General features: G+C 39.7%; 1 protein-coding gene across 1 annotated transcript in view; it reads left to right on the forward strand.

Annotated features, from left to right (window-relative positions):
• Positions 1–19,264, forward strand: part of MEI4 (meiotic double-stranded break formation protein 4) — a 134,621-nt gene that overhangs the window by 18,610 nt on the left and 96,747 nt on the right. The window contains exon 3 of the mRNA XM_005861463.2: positions 13,261–13,796. Coding sequence (XP_005861525.1) covers positions 13,261–13,796 — 536 coding nt within the window. The remainder of the gene's footprint in view (positions 1–13,260; positions 13,797–19,264) is intronic.

The raw sequence follows: 19,264 nt of genomic DNA on the forward strand, positions 1-19,264 counted from the left end.
AGATTCTCAGGTGATTCTAATGTGCAGCCAAGGTTGAGAACCACTGGCTTAGACCTTACTCTGAGAGAGACTATGGATACTTGGAAAACCATTATTGAGGTATTTTTAGCAGGTGGGTAACATAAGATTTGTGATTGAGAAGATCACTGGGCTCCAGCATGAGACAGATTGGAGAGGGAGGAGGCGGAATGTGCAGAGACCAGTTACGAGGCATTGCAGTGAATTGTGCAAGAGAGAGGCATAGCTTAGATGAGGCTGGCATTCGTTGGAATGGTGAACATGGTAAGAGTAAAAGTTGGTGTCTTAGTCTGTAAGGGCTGTTATACCATAGACTGGGCAGCTTATAAACAACAGAATTGATTTCTCTTAGTTCTGGAGGCTGGGAAGTGTAGGTCAAGGTGTCAGCAGATTCAGAGTCTGGTGAGGACCCCCTTCCTGGCCTACATATAGCACCTTCCCCTGTGTCCTCACCTGGTGGAAGGGGGGAGGGAGCTGTCTGGGGCCTCTTTTGTGATGGCACTGACTCCATTCCTAGAGATTCCACCCTCATCACCTAATCATCTCCCAAAGATGTTACCTCTTAATGTCATTACCTTGGGGGTGAGAATATCAACATATAAATTCTGGGGGAACACAAACACTCAGACTATAGCAGCAGCAAAAAGGAAATAAAAAAAATGATCATTAGGTAGAATGAAAATTCTAAGATAGCATTACATAAACCAAGTGAAGAGAATATTTTGAGAATGAGGAAATGCATGAGATGAAAGGTCCAGCAAGGTAGAAATTGTTCACTGTCTATTAAATCAAGTGACCAGGAGTTCATTCATTCATTGTCAACTTTGCTGAGAGAAGAATATATATGGAAAACCCATACACATGCAAAAGGCAGTAAGTTTCATGACTGTCAATGGAAAGGTAACTGTGGGTGTGGTTAGGAAACTTTAAGGGAAGAGAGAGCATGTGAATGAGGCACTGAACTTCAGCAAGCCAGAGTGTTTTCCCCACAAAGGGAAGCATATCCTGAGGCTGAGGGTGGTGTGTTGTCCCAGAAGACAGGATTTTTTTAAGGAAGTTTGGACTTTATTTTCCAATAATAAGGAGACATTAAAAGGTTATGGATTAAGACTGGGTGTTAATCCAGCAACAGGGTGCTGCATGTAAGAGAGGGGAAGACACTGAAGGCAGGAAAGCCTGGTAGGCGGTGGTAGGTAGTCCACGCAAGAAATGAAAAGGGCATGGACAGGGATCCTGGCAAGGGGAATGAAAAAGTTCCAAAGGTACATTTTGAAACAAACAAAAAATATGCAGCTTATTGAATAACTGAGAAGCTTTAGGGAGAGAAGAAAAAGAGAGTGTTCAAAAGGAATGAAAAATATTGAAAATTGGCCCTTTGAAGAAAGGACTTTTTATTTAGCAGTGATAACAGTGATGCATGTATATGTTATGTGTTGGTTTTGTTGACTCTGAGGTCAAACACATTTTGTATTTTGAGAGGGAAAGGGAAAACATATTTAAGGAACCAATGCCTTATAATTTTGTTTGGTGCCTGCAAAATCCATATTCTGACCGCTCTTGGAGTGACATCTCCATATGAAAAGGAGTGGTGATTTCTGCGCCCAGCAGGGTCTTTGAGGATCCTGGAGCAGAGTGCCTTCACCAGAGTCAACAGAATTTATGAGGACTCCGGCACCATGGGGAGATAATAGGTGAATACATCAAGGCTCTGCAAGGCACAAGGAACATGACTGGCGTGTCTGATGGGGGACACATTCTTTTTAGTCACCAGAACTGAAGATTAAAGGGGATTTATGAACGTTTTGTGTATCCCAGGACAACGTAGTTATTTCCTTGAAGAAGCCTAAGTTATTTGAAGATATATGTTTAGCAGTTACCTGGGGACAGAATGAACTGTTACTAATTCTGAAAATTAATAAGAAGGGACATTGGAAGGTAGTAATGCCCACTCTGGGCATAAATAAAATCATATTTTAAGTGCTACTAGAAAAGTAACTTTGCCTGAGTTTTTTAAGGTTTTTCCCCTCTGCTTCATAGAAAACAGTTTCTTTAGTATCTTTGATCCTAGTTTTGCACAATAATTTTTTATAGCTTTTCAACAAAGCCTACATTCCATGGACTGGTTTTGATATGTCAGATTTAAATAAATAATAAATAGATAGATAAAATCTTGAAACCAGAACTCATAGCCACGAGTTACTATATAAGACAGGCTTTTAAAAATGTTCTGGTCAGCAGAAGTTCTTATCCCTAGGAATGCAGCTGATCTTGGGACGTCCCTATAGTGTTCTGAATTATTTTTTATCTGAACAGATGTGTATCAGCTAGACAAATATGTGCCTGGCTCCATATCAGGCAATTCAATGACCACATACAGGTCAAAACTGCAATTAGAGATTTTACAAGTTGCAAGGTACCTAACAAGATGAATGTAATTTGGAGAGTGGAATGAAAAGGTAAAAAAAAAATTAGAAGGTGAATTAAAATTAGAGACTTAATGTTCTTGTTCAGGTGTGATATTGTGAACATATAGTTTAGGCAGAAAGTTAAAAAAACAACACACACACATATTTTTTCAGCATAATACAAGGATCTTCTAAAATAGCCCATATCATCAGTAAATACTTAAATGTATGATATTTAATCAGTACTGAGCTTGACTTTCAAGATTAGAAAAGAAGAATGCTGCTCATATGACTTTATGGTCTGGTTAGAAAGGCAAGATCTCCTGAGACAGACACAATAAAAATATTATATATGATCTATATAGTTTTGGTTATATTTATTCATGGTCATTTGTTGATTAGTTGTTTCATTTTTTTCAAAAAAGAAAAGAAAAAAAACACCCAGTGATTTCTGGAGACCCAGTAGTAAAAGATAGAAGAAAAATAGAATTTATATATTTATATTCCAGTGGAGGAGACAGGTAATAACATGTAAACCAATAAGCAAGAAAAAAATCTGAGAGTGTTAAAAGCTGTGAGGAAAACAAATGAGGTTGAAGTGATGGAGTGCCTGGGAGTGGGGCAGGGCTGCTACTGTAGACAGGGTGGTCAGTGAGACCTCATTGAGAAGGAGGCGTTTGAGCCGACTCCTGCCCCGGCAGTGTCATCCGGGTTGCCCCGAGGTAGCACCTAGCTGGCATCAATGAGCAGAAACAAGCCAGTGGCTACACAGCAGAGTGAGTGAGGTGTAGAGGGCAGGAGATGAGGCCAGAGAGTGGACAAGAATGCAGATTATGTAGGGATGTTCTAGTGGGAACCCTTTGATGAGCATTAAGTAGACTTAAACTTCTTGCTCTGGCTACTTATGGAGAATGTAAGAGGGAGTAGGAGCAGGACTTCTGGGTAGGCATCCCAGGCTGTGGTCCATAAGGGAAGCTGATGGGCTTAAGACAAGTCAGGAAGGAAACAGCTAGAATAGATAAAGCTCCAGTTCTGCAGAATAGGACATAAACTGACAAAGGTGAACCCTGAAAAGGAGTGGAAATCCAGCTGAACTTGGAAATATTAAGCATAAATTAAACATGAACCTGTAGGGAGGAAACAGACATTTCTGGGAGGTTTGAAGGTATGGTTGGAGATGGCATGAATGGGACACAGCCCACTTCTCTGCTACCCAAATAAAGCAGAACAGATAAATTAATCTAGTAGTTCTCACACTAGAGCCACTTGGGAAGCTTTAAAAAATAGTGATATTTGAGGCCCACCCCCGAGATTCTGATGTACTTAGGTTGGGCTGTGGTCTGGAATTGGAGTTTTAAAAAGTTCCTAAAGTCACTGTTAACATGCAAGTAAGGTTGAAAACCATCCATATAAAATCTCTCTAAACTAGGAGATTTCGAGCCTAGCAAGAAACAAGTAAAGCAGGCTTAGTGCATGGGTTTGGGAATAGAGAAAAGCATTGTTCTTGACACTTGCTCAATTATGAGACTCCCATGAGATGTTTATTTAAAATACAAGTTTCTGGAGCCCTCCCTGATTCCCTGTGCCTAGGAATACTTAATTTTAGTATGTTTCACTTATGCGGATGTACAGGTGGGGAAACATTGCACTGGATAAAAGACCTCGGTGCTTCTGATTTTTGATAAAGTGAGCCAAATGGACACAATCATGGGAATGAATGTCAACCTCGATTGTCTAAGGGGAGGCTCCGGGTATCAAGCCAGCTTAGAGTTAACATCTTGGCAGTATAGATGTGAGCAGTTGGAACTCTGTGGTCAAGAGCTGATATCAAAGCAGTGGATCCAAGGGATGGTGGGAAACAAATTCAGGCAAATTCTTTGGAAGAGGCTTGGTCGGTAAGAGTTTAGAGATCTGGGGGATCTCAGCAGGCAAGGTAATTGGGGCTAGATTGTAGAGAGCTGTATGGTTTGGCATTCACAGCATTGGGAGGCTAATTAATGTGGTGTATTGCTGCCATAGTAATTACCCGTTCTGCATGGTGTTCATAACATCCACACACTGATGAATGGAAGTTATGCAGGTGGATTCATTGGTTCACTTGGCAGAGTGCTGTACTTTTGAGGGTTTGATGTTATTCTGTAGGGCTGTGATATTGGCATCTACACTAATAAAAGAGAAACATGGTAATTGGCGTACGACCGCTACCCTTTTCATTGGCTAATCAGTGAGTATATGCAAATTAACTGTCAGCCAAGATGGCGGCCGGCAGCCAGGCACTGAAGCGAGCAGGGAGGCTTGCTTGCTGCAGACTCCAACGTTCGCCGCCTAACTTGCCAGCCTCTCAGTTCAGGCAAATTCTTTGGAAGAGGCTTGGTCGGTAAGAGTTTAGAGATCTGGGGGATCTCAGCAGGCAAGGTAATTTTGGGGCTAGATTGTAGAGAGCTGGGTGGTTTGGCATTCACAGTATTGGGAGGCTAATTAATGTGGTGTATTGCTGCCATAGTAATTACCTGTTCCGCATGGTGTTCATAACATCCACACACTGATGAATGGAAGTTATGCAGGTGGATTCATTGGTTCACTTGGCAGAGTGCTGTACTTTTGAGGGTTTGATGTTATTCTGTAGGGCTGTGATATTGGCATCACAGTATAAGAGTCCACTGTCTCTCAACCTGATTCTGTCTGTGAGGAAATGGAATTAGGACTATGTATTTTACCTATCCTGATCATCTTTGCCCCGTAAATGACTGAATCCAAAGAGTGATTGCTGCTGCTTACCAGCTCCTCATTTTGTCTTAACTCTTCCTTTAGAGAAATTCTTTTGTTCATACATTCAGTCCCTTTTTATTCAGTAGCTATTAGCTACAAACGATGTAGATAATACAAAGAGAGAAGGTCCATGCCCAGCCCATCGGATCACATAGTCTGTTGTGATCATAAGTCACTGCTTTAGCCACTAAGACTCTGTGGTCCAGAGAAAGATACTGTTATTCAGAGGAGAAAAGCGAGTGTTTATTTTGCTGTAGAGAATAGGACTTTTGAAGGGTTTTTTTGGAGGAAGTAGCTTACCTTGAAGGATGGGTAGGATTTAGAAAGCTGTGGATACTAGGATATTTCAGTCAAGAAGGAACCATGTAAAGTACAACACAGGAGTATACTGGCAAATGGCTTAATTGACTGCAGCATCTAGAGCAGTGATTCCCAAAGTGGGCGCTACCGCCCCCCGGTGGGCACTGCAGCGATCCAGGGGGGGCGGTGATGGCCACAGGTGCATTTGGGGGCGATGAGTAACTGCTATTAAAATTTAAAAAAAATTAATTTCCAGGGGCTGAGTAATATTTTTTCTGGAAAGGGGGCGGTAGGCCAAATAAGTTTGGGAACCACTGAATTCTAGAGCATGAAGAGGTGTTCTGGACAATAAGATGCAAAACTAGGGTGGAGCTTATTAAGAGGAATGACAGCCAGTGGAAAACACGCTTTATTCTGTACACACCGAGGAGCCTTTGGAGATTTTTTCAACAGGGAAATTAACATGTATGGGGGGTGCGCTAGGCACGTGCCAAGCAGTATGCTTCCTGCAAGTGATTTGTTTAGGTGGCCTGAGGGGTAGGTTATTTAGGCAGAGTAATTGGGTAGTTGTGTTTAGAATTATTTGGAAGAGGAAGGGGACTGGAGACGAGAACATCACTGTCACAGCCAGGTCTTACCTGTAATTATTTAGGCATGGGAAAAAAAGAGGTGACATAAAAGAGGTTTTTATTTATTGAGTAAATATTTACTGAGCTCTTACACCACATTCCAGGCTCTGGTATATGTCCACAAACCAGGCAGTCCAAGACTGTCATAGAGTGCTCATTCTTGTGGGTGAGACAGGTTATACCAGCGGAAATGATCAGGCAGTGTAAAGTGAGATTCAGAGAATTAAAACAGGAAGATGTGACAAAAAATATTTTGGTGGCTTCTTTTTTTTAAAGGATTTACTTTATTATTTTTTAATCCTCACTCGAGGATATTTTTCCATTGATTTTTTTAAAAGAGAAAGTAGAAGAGGGAGGGAAAGACAGAGAGAAACACATCAATTGGTTGTCTCCTGCACATGCCCTGACCAGGGCCTGGGTCGGGGAGAAGCCTGAAACCAAGATACATGTCCTTGACTGGAATTGAACCCGGGCCCCTTCGATCTGCAGACTGACACTGAGCCAAACCAGCTAGGACTATTTTGGTGGCTTCTTTAGCTTGGGTGGTCAGGGAAGGCCTTTCTGAAGGAGTGACATTTAAACAGACACTGGAATGATAATGAGTAACCAGTCTTGAGAAAATTGAGGTGGGGTGTGGAGAGCATCCGAGGGAACGTTTAATGCAAAGACCCCCAAAATGGGAACAAACTTAGTATACCCAAGGAACAGAAAGGTGAGACAGGATTAATATTACTCGTCAGTGGAATGTATATGAGGTTCGACAAAGAGTCAGAGTTGACTCTTAGTTTTCAAATGTTCAAGAGGAAGAGTAGTAGTACTGTTATTTGGAAATTGGACCAAGTTTAAAGGTGAAGGGTATGATTTGTTTTGACATATGAAGTTTAAAGTGGTGAGACCAAGTCATGTCAAGATACCTAGGGACTTGAGCGTGGGAGAGGAGGTAGGATTGGAGATAGAGATTTGGGGGGCATCTGCTTAAAAAAATTATTTGAGGCTGTAGAAAAGGTGGGGACATCCAGGAAGCTGGAAGAGGGGAAAAAAGCCAAAGGCACAATGATGAGCAAGGTTTAAATTGGCAAACTAGAAGATGGCTTGGGAGAGAGAGATGGGGGTAGCTAGAAAATTTTAGAGTTTGAGCACCTGAAAGCAGGAGGCATTATATTGTCAAATAGTCCTGAACCAAGCAGACAAATACAACAACAAATACACTGTTTTGTGAACCTCATGCAGTGAAGACAATTCAGCGAAGACATATCATACCATTTAGCTTGGAATTTCATGCATTTGACATTGCTCCTCCCTTGGTGTATTCAAAGTTAGAACTGCGACATGCTGCTAGAGAGGGATTAATCAAAACTTCAGCCTTTTCGATCAGCATTTCTCAAATATATTTTACAATAAGCTAAAATATATCCTTCCAGATGCAGATGACAATTGCTTTAAAGTGATTTTTTTTTCCAGATGAATTGTGTAGTACTTTAACATTGCATTTTCTGTTTGACCACCAGGTGGCGTAAACATTACTTTTATTCTATGTATCCCTACATGTGATTATTATTAATGCTAAGAAATCATAGTTGGTAGTGATGACCTTGGTGAATTGAAAAGATGCTATTTGATTTTACTTTTTGTTAATATATATGCAACAAGTATTTAGACCACCAACCATGTAGAAGGGTAGGCATTAGGCAAAAGAAAATGCCCAGAGTAGTACACTCTGTCTGCCCTTAAGTAGGTTTACAGTTATGACTATGTGAAACACAGAGTTTACTCTTGCATTATTATTCATTAATTATTGTATTATTTCCCATACAAACAACTGTAAACCTACTTTTGCCACACCCTGTATTTACTGAGCATTTAATGTGTGCTAGACTGTGCTTGATTAGTGTGTTTTATCTCTTTCAAATCTAATGACAAGCATGTTAGTTAGATCATATCCAATGGCTTGGAGAGAAATTATAGTCCTCAGTCCCTTCAGCCCAATAAGAAGTTAAAAGAGAGCCCTGGCCAATGTGGGTCAGTTGGTTGAGCATCATCCTGTGCACCCAAAGATTGCCAGTTAGATTCCCGGTCAGGGCACATGCCCAGGTTGCAGGTAAGGGTGTGTGTAGAAGTTAACCAATTGATGTTTCTCTGTCATCAATGTTTCCCTCTGTCTCTGACTCTCTTTCTCCCCTTCTCCTTCTCCTATCTTCCACTCTCTCTAAAATCAATTAAAACATTTTTTTAAAAAGAGAGAGAAGTAACATTTGACTTCTGCTTCACCTTAGTCCCTCCTGGAAAAATAGGAACAGCAGAAAGCTGCAGTATCATATCTCTATTTTCTCCTCCCTCTTTTGGGTATGATGTTTTGTTAGCCATGCTTTGAGATTTATGATTAGAAAAGTCATCCAAGCAAATGAGTAGAAGAGTCTGTTTGTAATTTGTAAGACTCATTTGAAAGAGACAAGAGTATATTACTGTCCTTTTCCATGCTATATATTACTCAAATAAGCTTGGGTATTTAAAAATCTTGTTTGTATGAATAAATATATTATTAATGATTATTGTCAGAGATTGTAACCTGTTAATATTCAGTATTACTGAAAATGTTTAATTTTCTCTAGAAAGCTTTTTTCTCCTCTTTCTCTTCCATCTTATAAGGATATATTCAATAGTGATAGTTGCCCACTATTATTTCCTGCACTAGTATTAGGCAGCGAGTGCTTTCTAATATGGAAGTGCTGGTTTCCAATGCAAACCCTGCTCATAGTCCTCAAAGTTTTCATCATTGAGAACAAATAGGAGAGGGAATAAATTGGTTATTGGTTATATATAAGAGGTAGTAGGTTCTATAAAAAGTATATTATTGGCTATTTGTTAACAAGTATTTTGAGACATTTCAAATGATTACTACAATAGCCAAATTCTTTCCGTCTGTCTATTCTATGTTATTTTTCTTATTATTTATAAACTTGTGGTTTGGTATAAGTTGCAAAGGAATTGATCCTCTTAGTGAAGCTGAGCCTGCATTTCATTATCTCCCAATGTCATTATGAATATTAAAGGATGACAGAAGATCTGTCTGTCACAGCCAGCAGCAAGTGGTAGTACTAAGAGTTTCTCCTGATAAGGTGTCTTCTGCAGGTGATGTTATTACTCAGTGAGATGTCCACAAAGAATGCAAGAGACAGGACTTCTGCCATTCAGGAGCTCATACGCAAGTGGACAACATATAGAAATTGATGAATACTATGATGGAAATGTCCAGAAGCTGCTATGGAAAAACACAGGATTCTTTTGTTTTTTTTGTTTTCCTGCTGTGGTTAGAACATGATTGGACTTGGAACTGAAGAATTGGTTTTGCTTGCTCACTGTGTGGCTTTTCCCAGGCCTCTTAGTCAAGTTGAGCCCGCATTTCATTATCTCCCAGGGCTGTTGTTGGGAAGAACAATTGAATTATGTGGTGAAACTACTTTGTAAAGTGAAATATGAACATCAGAGTTTTCTATTCAATTCAGTAGAATGGCTTTAACACTGTAAGCCATATTGTATAAAATCTCAGCATCCTCTCCCCACCCTAACCCTAACCCTAACCCTAACCCTAACCCTAACGCCAGAGCACAGGAATGGGTAAAACTACTCCCTTCAAATGAGTACCTCTTGGTACAGGAAGGAGATGAGGTGGTGTGACTGTGATTTGCCAAAAGGCACAGCAATGAGGAGTAAAAAGCAGAAACAAGAAAGCAGATTTTTGCTTCCCAGTTTAATAGCTGGTAGAATTTATTTCATGAGTCTTCCTTAAAATCATCACCCATGAAATTCAGCTTACCTTGATGGGAAATTGAGTAGGTTAATGAAATATTTAAACTGTGTTCACTTTCTTAGTGGAGCAACGGTTTGAATTCCCTAGAAGAAAAATATACTCTACCTGAATAATTACCATAATAACCACCCCCTCCCTTTACTTTTGTGAAGAATGAGATGGATGTGGTGAGAAGTCATTTTAAATGTTTATCCTTGCTCATAAGTAAAAGAAACTGTCCACTGGCTTAAAACGAGCAGGCTGTCTTGCCTGGTTTAGTATAGAAATAGCCACATGCAGTTAGACACTTTGCTGATAGTTCACTGTCCTGGGTACCACCACATTTTTTAACTTACTGCATTTTCTCCCTAACATGAAGTACAGATAGTATAGGGATAATTAGCAAGCACACATTTGCACACTGGCAGTGCTTATAGCAGGCACTTGTTAAGTGAATGAACTCTAAGTTAAAGCTCCGATTTTATCTCTCAGCTTCTAATTTTACTGAAGGACAAAAGAGCAACAAGTGGGACCTCAGTTCTCAAACTTAATTCATTCCACAAGGCTGTTTGAGAAGGGATTTGTTTGGAAACCGAGTTATTTTTAACCATTAGAAATAATGTACATTGAATTAATCTGTTCCAGACCCACAGCTGATTCCGTTTTAACCTTTTTAATGTATAGTACATGTATAATGTATTGTTTAATCTATAAATAAACACTTCTTAAATTTATCAAGCTATCCCTCATAACCTAAAGGAATCCCTTTCAGCACTGGTTCCAGGGGTGTCTTTGAGGAGGTCAGGATGCCAATGAGGCATCTTCACTTTTTCACATATCACTGCCTCCGAAATGCTATCACTGGCTAACTGCTTTCCTTTATCCAAATCAACAGCAGTTTTTCTACTTATTCTGTTGCCTTTGTTGTTTTGTGATCGCTTTCACACCCTTAGCGACATTAGCACTCTTGATGGCCTCTTTATGCTTTAAAATTGCACTAATCCTCATTTGGCCAGCCACAAAAGCATTCTCTCCTTTGTTTGTTGCCTGAGAGACACTGTTTGCCATGCTGAGGTATCAGCATGAAAGGGTTGTCAGATTGAAAACTAAATTTTTTGTCCACAATCAAGACATTTTTTTCTGTGAACATCTCGGTGGAGAACCGAAATGTTCCAGAAGGGAGACATTTGAAAACTGGGGTTGGGCTTCCAAATATATGGTGCTGAGGGTAGAAGTTGTCGCTTTCATCATTTTTCTTATGCTTTGTTCAATCAGTGTCTCCCTGTCTCCAGCTTTAAAAAAATATCTAACTTCTTAGATGAGATGTTCTTTAACTTCCTATATGACAGGGGCATTTAAAAAATATTCCTATACATTCCCCCCATCTTTCCTTTAGCCTCAGAGGAAAAAAAAAATACTTCCCCATCACTAAGCACCCATCCACTAGCATCCTTGACTCGGTCTCCTCCCTTCTCTCAGGCCATGCCTCACCTGGCATTTTTATATTTTCTCATATCTCCAACACTTGCTTCTCTGTTCTTAGTCTGTAATTGCTCACGTTTCTCCTAATTTGTCAGGCCACATTTGCCTTCAGTTACTCCCCAGCTTATACTTTCCGGATCCAAGTCCTCAAAAGTGTTACCATTCTTCCCTTGCTTTCTCCCCACCCACTCTTCAGGCCATTGCAGTCTGACCTCTGTCTACCACCCTGACTCACCAAAGCTGCTATGGATGTGATCGCTGGTGATAATCATTGACAAACAACAACCACCTTATTTATGTTTCTGATGGCATCTCTACCAAAGAATGATCTACACTTAGTAGGTTAAACCTTAACTGCAGTATTTCTCTAGCAGTGTCAGAAGATTCTAGTGATTATAGACATCGTTTCAAGGATAGATAGATAGATAGATAGATAGATAATTATAAATAAGTACACATACACATATAAATTGTTTATTTTTATGTATAAGTGCATTGAATTACACTCACTCTACACTTATAAATTCTAGGGTCCTTAATACATTTTAAAACATCTTCTATGACTTGGCCTCTTAATCTCCATCTTAATCTCTTGCCATATTTATTTATTTATTTCATAAAAGGAATGTCACATTACTGTGGGTCCTTATATACACAAGGCTTTTCTTTTTCTTCTTAAGCCTGTGCTTTTGTGCTTACCCTTTGGGTATATGGAGTTCTCTGTCTTCCTCCATTCCCCTAACTTTTAGCTTTGAATTTCTATTTATGTTTTATAAGTTAGCTCCACCATCACCTCTTCCAGAATGAACTAAGCTAACCAGGGTCCTTCTATTTGCATAGCACCCTGAACAAGTCTCTCTCTAGGTACACCGTATTGCTTGTTGGACTCTACCAGATGGCGACCTCCTTCAGGTTTTGTGGTTTCTCCTCTGTATCTTTCAAGGGTGGCACACAGTTGAATGACAGATAGTGATATAGATGAATCACCTTTACTTCCTACCAGTAAAGATAAAAACCTTTTCCACAGTCAGCCTAGTCAATTTCTTTCAGTTTTTCATCTATTCAATTTTTACAATACTGCTTTAAAATGTTTAATGCATATCTACATGCTTCATTTAGCATTTTAAATTAGAAAAGTCAATGTCTAGTTTTTATATGAAAATATCTTAGTGAAGTATGGTAGCAGTCATCTCAGGTAGAAACTGTAGTTTAACTTTAACCCTGCTGTTTGGCTTCTGTACTTATTTGCTTTGTTTAACTATAGGAAAGTTACTTTGATTTTCTGAACTTATGTATGCTATCCCAATCGATGAATACTCCGTTGTTGTTGGTTTGAATATCCCATTGATTGTGATCTTACTGGTTATCGAAGCACATTCTTCTGTACCTGGGAACCAGGACAGCACAATTATCCTAAATTGCCTCAGTGGCTACAGATAATGCATTCCGGTTGACTCAGTGGTCCCAAGACCCGATGGCTCCAGATAATGAGTTCCTGTCAACTCAGTGGTCCCAAGACCCATGGCTCCAGGCAATGTGTTTCCGTTGATTCAGTGATCCGGAGACCCAAAACTATAATTTAACTAACTTGCTCAATTCTGCTTCTGTAAACTGCTTTTTTGCAAACCAGGTTCCTCATTCCAAACCCTGAGATGTAATCAATACCTTTGTGATTTTTGCCTATATAAATCTGGTGTTGGGGCTAGGTAATTACTGCGAGATTTGGAGAGGAAAATGACCCCTCATAGTCCCAGATTTGCAATAAATGTGACTCCTTAATTCGACTTCTTGAGGCGTCCTTGTGTGATTCACGGGGTACATTACAACATTAGGTACGGGAAGATTACGCTTGTATTTCTTTCCATTTCAGGAGACTCATCTTCCCAGCTGCAGGCCCAGGAGCCTGGAAGTTCTGAAAATACATTAACTGGGCTGGAAGATTCTGGGTGTGATTTATCAAATGAGCAGAGAACTGAACCTTCAGAGGTGTCTCAAGATTTTGTGGAGAGCTGCACCCCCACACTCTTTCCACCACTGCCAATTGCAAAGAAACACTGTGCGACTTCAAAAAATCCTTTGTCTTCTCACATGCAATTTTTGCAACATCTACTTGAACTGAAGAACTGGACAGGATCAGGGAGTCTTAAAACAGACTTAAGCCACTTGGAGAACACCTCTTCCACGGTATCTGATTCTGTTTTTCAGTTGCTAGAAGGCCTGATCACTTTTTACCGTGACCCAAAATTTCCTCTTTCAAGCTTTTGGACAGAAGCTGTTGCTACTTTAGCTAGACTGCTCAGTGATTGTAACTTATCTAGTCATATTCTTAAAACGTGTTCCAAGAAGTTGGAAGAATTTGAGAAAACTCTACTGCACATTATTTTAAGGAGCAACCATATAAATCGGGTAAGTAGTAAACCTCTTCTATTTATGAAATCTCTAATATATCTGTAATTTTGGTGAACATTCCCATTGGATAATGGCTATTGCTGTCCCTTAGCCTTGTGGCTCAGTTTTTAGTTGGACGTTTTGCAGCTGTTACCAGTCGTCATGTCCCCACCTCTGCCTCTGATTGCTACAGCGTTGCTGTCTACATAGATGCATATGTGGAAAGCTTGTGCCTTTCTACTTTGAATTACCCTCTCTGTTCTTTATCACATCCTTGGATTCTTCTCTTGTTTTGCCCTGCCTGCATTTACTTCCTATTGCTTAAAAAGTCTCAGTATTTTTTTTAAAAAAACCAGTAATATTGATAGTTTCCCAATCTATAACGTCTATGAATTCCCTATACTGTATTGATTTTTTTTTCTTTTTTCTGACATTGACTAACAGAGGCCTGGAAGTCAAAGAATATTTTTTTATCTTCTTTTAGAATTTCTCTTGTAAGTGATATAATACCCTGTGGACCCTCTGCAGATATGGGTTAATTGAATAAATTGGCTGAAGAACACATAATATATGGCTTTATTACAGTTTTTTTTTCTTAATTTATTGAACATTGCTTAGAAAGGTTGGCTCAGGGACTCTTTTTTCACAAATGACATTGAGGTAAACTGAAGTGTTTTGTTGTCTGGCTCTTGAGACATAATGGAGAGTTGTTTTCTTTATTACGTTCTATTTTCCTCACTATCTGATCCTTTGGGAAACTCCAAATGCCTTTACATTTTAATCCTTTTTAATTGACAACTGAAAATCTCACAGAGGAAACTAAAAGGTCTGTCTAACTTATTAACTTTATTTCACTAGAGGAAAATGTTGTTGGACTTTGTTTTGTTAGCTATATCATTATTGAGTGTTTGTCCTCAGCCATTATCTAATGCTCAGAGTTTTGGTACAGTGTAGACTACCTGAATTTTCAAATCTCTGACAAAATTTGAATAACCTAATTTGTTGCATATATATCTGTTCTTTCCTTCTCTCTTAAGGTATGATTTAATTAACATTATAGAACACTTCATGATTAACCTTTTGGCATTTGTGAAAATCATTGAATTTTCTGTCTGGCAAACTGATTTTTTTGGGGCATATTTTTGCTTTCTTCTTTTAAAACTACTTTAGACAGGTTTTGTGTGATTTGGACCCTTTAAGATGCTCTGATTTATATTTCTTATCAGTTACCACATGGTGTTTTCAGTCTAGTCTTTCTCTTACTTAAGGATTGAACCACCCACGATTAGCCTTAGGAATTGTATGGAAGTAAAGGAGGGTAGAAGAAGCTTCTGATGGTACAGATGGGTCTTAAGTACATTTTCATGACATTTGTCATGCTGCAAGCCATTGTTGAGTAGTTAGAAAAATAAGTAAATGAATGGCTTTGGTATTTTCTCAGAGATGTAATTTTTGCGCTTAGAGCAGCCGTGGGCAAACTACGGCCCACGGGCCGGATCCGGCCCCTTTGAAATGAATAAAACTAAAAAAAAAAAAAAGACCGTACCCTTTTATGTAATGATGTTTACTTTGAATTTATATTAGTTCACACAAACACTCCATCCATGCTTTTGTTCCGGCCCTCCGGTCCAGTTTAAGAACCCATTGTGGCCCTCGAGTCAAAAAGTTTGCCCACCCCTGGCTTAGAGAGAGAATTATAAAATAGCACACTGGACTTAACAGTTAGGATGATGATCTATAAATATGTTTTAATGACATTTTATCGGGATTTTTTTTCCTCCCCAGTAAAAGCACCTTAGACTAAGTCATTAAAATTGTTGTCACCCTTACCATCATTATGACCATCACCATCATCTCCCAGTTATGTTCAGAAAGCTTCTTTATTAGAGCAATTGAATACTGATTGCTCTTTATAAATGCTTTTCTGTCTTTTGTAGCCTTCTTGAGTAATAAGCAAAGTCTCAGAAAGAATATATTTTGACATGAAATATAGGACAGCTCCTATTATTGCATTTTTATTGATACTACTCTTGATTGATTAAAACAAAATAGCATAGTTTAGAAAAAATATACTCCTTTGGAAAAACCTATTTGCATAGATTAGAAGTGTTTAATTAAATTATACTGCTTAAAAACTTGAGCTCTGCTATTGATTTCATTTAAGTGAGCTTATGTTTGTATAATGTAATAGGAAAATTTGTGGTGTGAATACTTTAATATTCTGACAGGAATTGTAATAGTTATGCTTTAAATAAAATATAAATCTTCAACCGCATGTTCTCAATACATTTAGTCATAAAATTATTCTAACTTAAGTTTTCTGTAATGAACAATAAGAACTTGTTTCTGTCTGGAAACTGATTTTTTTTTCTTTCTTCTTTTAAAACTACTTTAGACAGGTTTTGTGTGATTTGGATCCTTTCAGATGCTCACATTCATATTCCTTATCAGTTACCACATGATGCAAAGATGTTGAGGTCATCATTGTGAATATTAGTTATGTCAGGGCTGTATGCATTCAAGAGATAGGAAGTACCCTGAAATTTGTTTTAAATAATTCCCCGATATTAGCTTGGTTGAAATTATTTGTAAGTTTAGAGGGAAAAATGTGTGATTTGTGAATTTTCAGATTTAGATAAATCCTATTTATTTCATGCCATTTTAGAAACTTTATATTTATTTAATAACAATTTTTTAAGGAATTGTTATCTTAGACCAGGGTTGGGGAACGTTCCGGCCTGCAGGCCGTATAAGGCCCACAAAATCCTTTTGGTCTGGCCTTGCCAAGGCATTGGGGGTGAATTAATTAAATGTTTGACCAATATAGCAGGCTAATTTTTAAGTTGATATTTTGTATGGCTGGTGAGTGATGTTATAAATAGTCAAATGGTCCCTTGGCAGATAAAAGTTCCCCACCCCTGTCTTAGACCTACGTCTGTACAGAAGTCGCCCCTTATTCACAGTTTTGCTTTCCATTTCAGTTATCTGCGATCAGCCATGGTCTGAAAATATTAAATGGAAAATTTTAGAAATAAGCAGTTCATTGTTTTAAATGGGAAACTCTTCTGACTAGGGTGATGAAATCTTGCCCATCTTGAATCATCCCTTTGTCTAGCATATCCACCTATTAGTCACTTGGTAGCCATCTGGGTTATCAGATCGGCTATCCTGGTATTGCAGTGTTTGTGTTCAAGTAGTCCTTATAGTAGCCTAAGGCAATATCAGTATGCCTATCTGTGGTCGGCAAACTGCGGCATGCGAGCCACATGCAGCTCTTTGGCCCCTTGAGTGTGGCTCTTCCACAAAATACCACGTGCGGACGCGCACGTACAGTGTGATTGAAACTTCGTGGCCCATGCGCAGAAGTCGGTATTTTGTGGAAGAGCCACACTCAAGGGGCCAAAGAGCCGCATGTGGCTCGCGAGCCGCAGTTTGCTGAGCCACATTTTGCAGACTACTGGCCTACGTCATTCTCCTCACTTCATCTCATCACGCAGACATTGTATCATCATGAGAAGAAGGGTGAGCACAGTGCAGTACAAGAGAGAGGGAGACCTCATTCACATAACTTTTATTACAATATGTTGTTATAATTTTCTATTTTATTTTTTTATTTTTAATTATTATTGTTAACCTTTTACTTGCTTAATTTATAAATTAAACTTTATCATGTATGTATAGAAAAACCATAGTATATGGAGAGTTCAGTGCTATTTGTGGTTTCAGGCATTCACTGGGGGATTTGGAGTGAATTCCCTGTGGAAAAGTGGGGACTAGTGTATTATGTTTTTAGGATAACCATTAGGTGGGACAAGAAGGTATAATGTACAATGACATATTTGGCATATATAGAAGATATGTGTCTTGAAACCAGATGGCTTACAGAGGTCTATACTAGGCCTATTATAGGGGACCTGGGATGTAGACTTAACTTGGTTGAGCTGTCCTCTATTTGCAGGCTCCAGTATAGTACCCTTCCTCACCAGCCTGTGTACTTGCTTTGTGTTGGGAATGTTTACTGTAGAGCAAGCATGTCAAACTCAAAGGCTAACATGGGCCAAATATACAGCTTTAAGTTTTTGTGGGCCAAAAAAAAAAAAAAAGCTTCAAGAGGAACCAAGATGGCAGCATAGGTACACAATTGTACTTGCTGCCTCTCACAACCACATCAAAACTACAACTAAAAGACAAAACGGATATCATCCAGAACCATGGGAAGGCTGGCTAAGTGGAAATTCTACAACTAGAAGGAAAGAGAAAAGCGCATTAAAGCTGGTAGGAGGTACAGAGGTGCGTGGAAATGGGCTGGCAACTTGGTATGCTGTTGTCTTTTTCAGTCATGAGGGAGTTACAAGCTCCCAATTGCTCTGAACTCCAGTTTCGGGTGAGACTCTGGGGACCCAGACTCATTTGGGGAGAAACTGGACTGTCTGGCATTGAACCAGAACGCAAGGGCGGCTTTCCCGCAGAGGAGCTTGCAGTGATCATTGTTCCTGCATGGGGCCGTAGGACACAGAGACCCAAGGACCTCTCCGAGGCAGAGCAGCCATTGCGGTTTGCTCCGCCCTGATTCTCTGAGACCCTTCCCCACCCAATTTACAACCCCATCCAAGCTGTGTGCAGAGGCTTTTGCATATGAATGGCCTGGCCTTTTGCAATCTAAAACCTAACAAACTGCAGCTGGGTCAAAGAGCACCAAAGCCTCCAAAAGAAGGCCTAGATAGCAGCCTGCATTGCTTCACAACCAGGCCTCATCTGGACACTTCCAAACCCCAAACAAAGAGGAGGAATCTGCAGATCTCTCTGTAGCTCCTGCTGGGTGGCCTCAGGCAGTGGCTGACATTGCACCTCCTTGGAGATCCAAGAGCCAGTGTACTCAGGGGTCAGAGTGAGAACATCCAGATTACAGCTCTTCACATCTATAAGAGACACACTCAAGGGGCAGACTCAGTGAACACCAAAGCTCCACTGAAGCAAGTCCTGCGACTCAGTGACCAAAGCTCCACTGAAGCAAGTCCTGCTCCATAAGGGTGTCTCTAGCACAGCAGTTCTCCCATTGTAGACACAGCTGGTCGTCCTCGCCAATTGGCCTGGTGGTCAATTCCTCCCAATGATACCAACAGCAATCAAGACTTAACTACAACAAGACTGTGCACTCAGCCCACAAAGGGGTGCACCAAGAGTGTCAGCCTCAGATAATTAGGGAGGCTGAGCCACTGAGCCCTATAGGACACCTAGTACACAAAGCCACTCTATCAACACAGGGAAGCAGCCAAAATGCAGAGACAAAGAAACATGTCACAAACGAAAGAAATGGAGGAAAGCAAACCACTGGATATAGAGTTCAAAACCACGGTTATAAGGTTACTCAAGAATCTTCTAGAAACCTCCGAGAAATTTAGTGAGACCCTCAAGGATATGAAAAAGGACCAATTAGAAATTAAGCATACACTGACTGAAATAAAGAATATTATACAGACTCCCAA

This window comes from Myotis brandtii, unplaced genomic scaffold (assembly GCF_000412655.1).
Source record: "Myotis brandtii unplaced genomic scaffold, ASM41265v1 scaffold151, whole genome shotgun sequence".
Taxonomy (NCBI): Eukaryota; Metazoa; Chordata; class Mammalia; order Chiroptera; family Vespertilionidae; genus Myotis; species Myotis brandtii.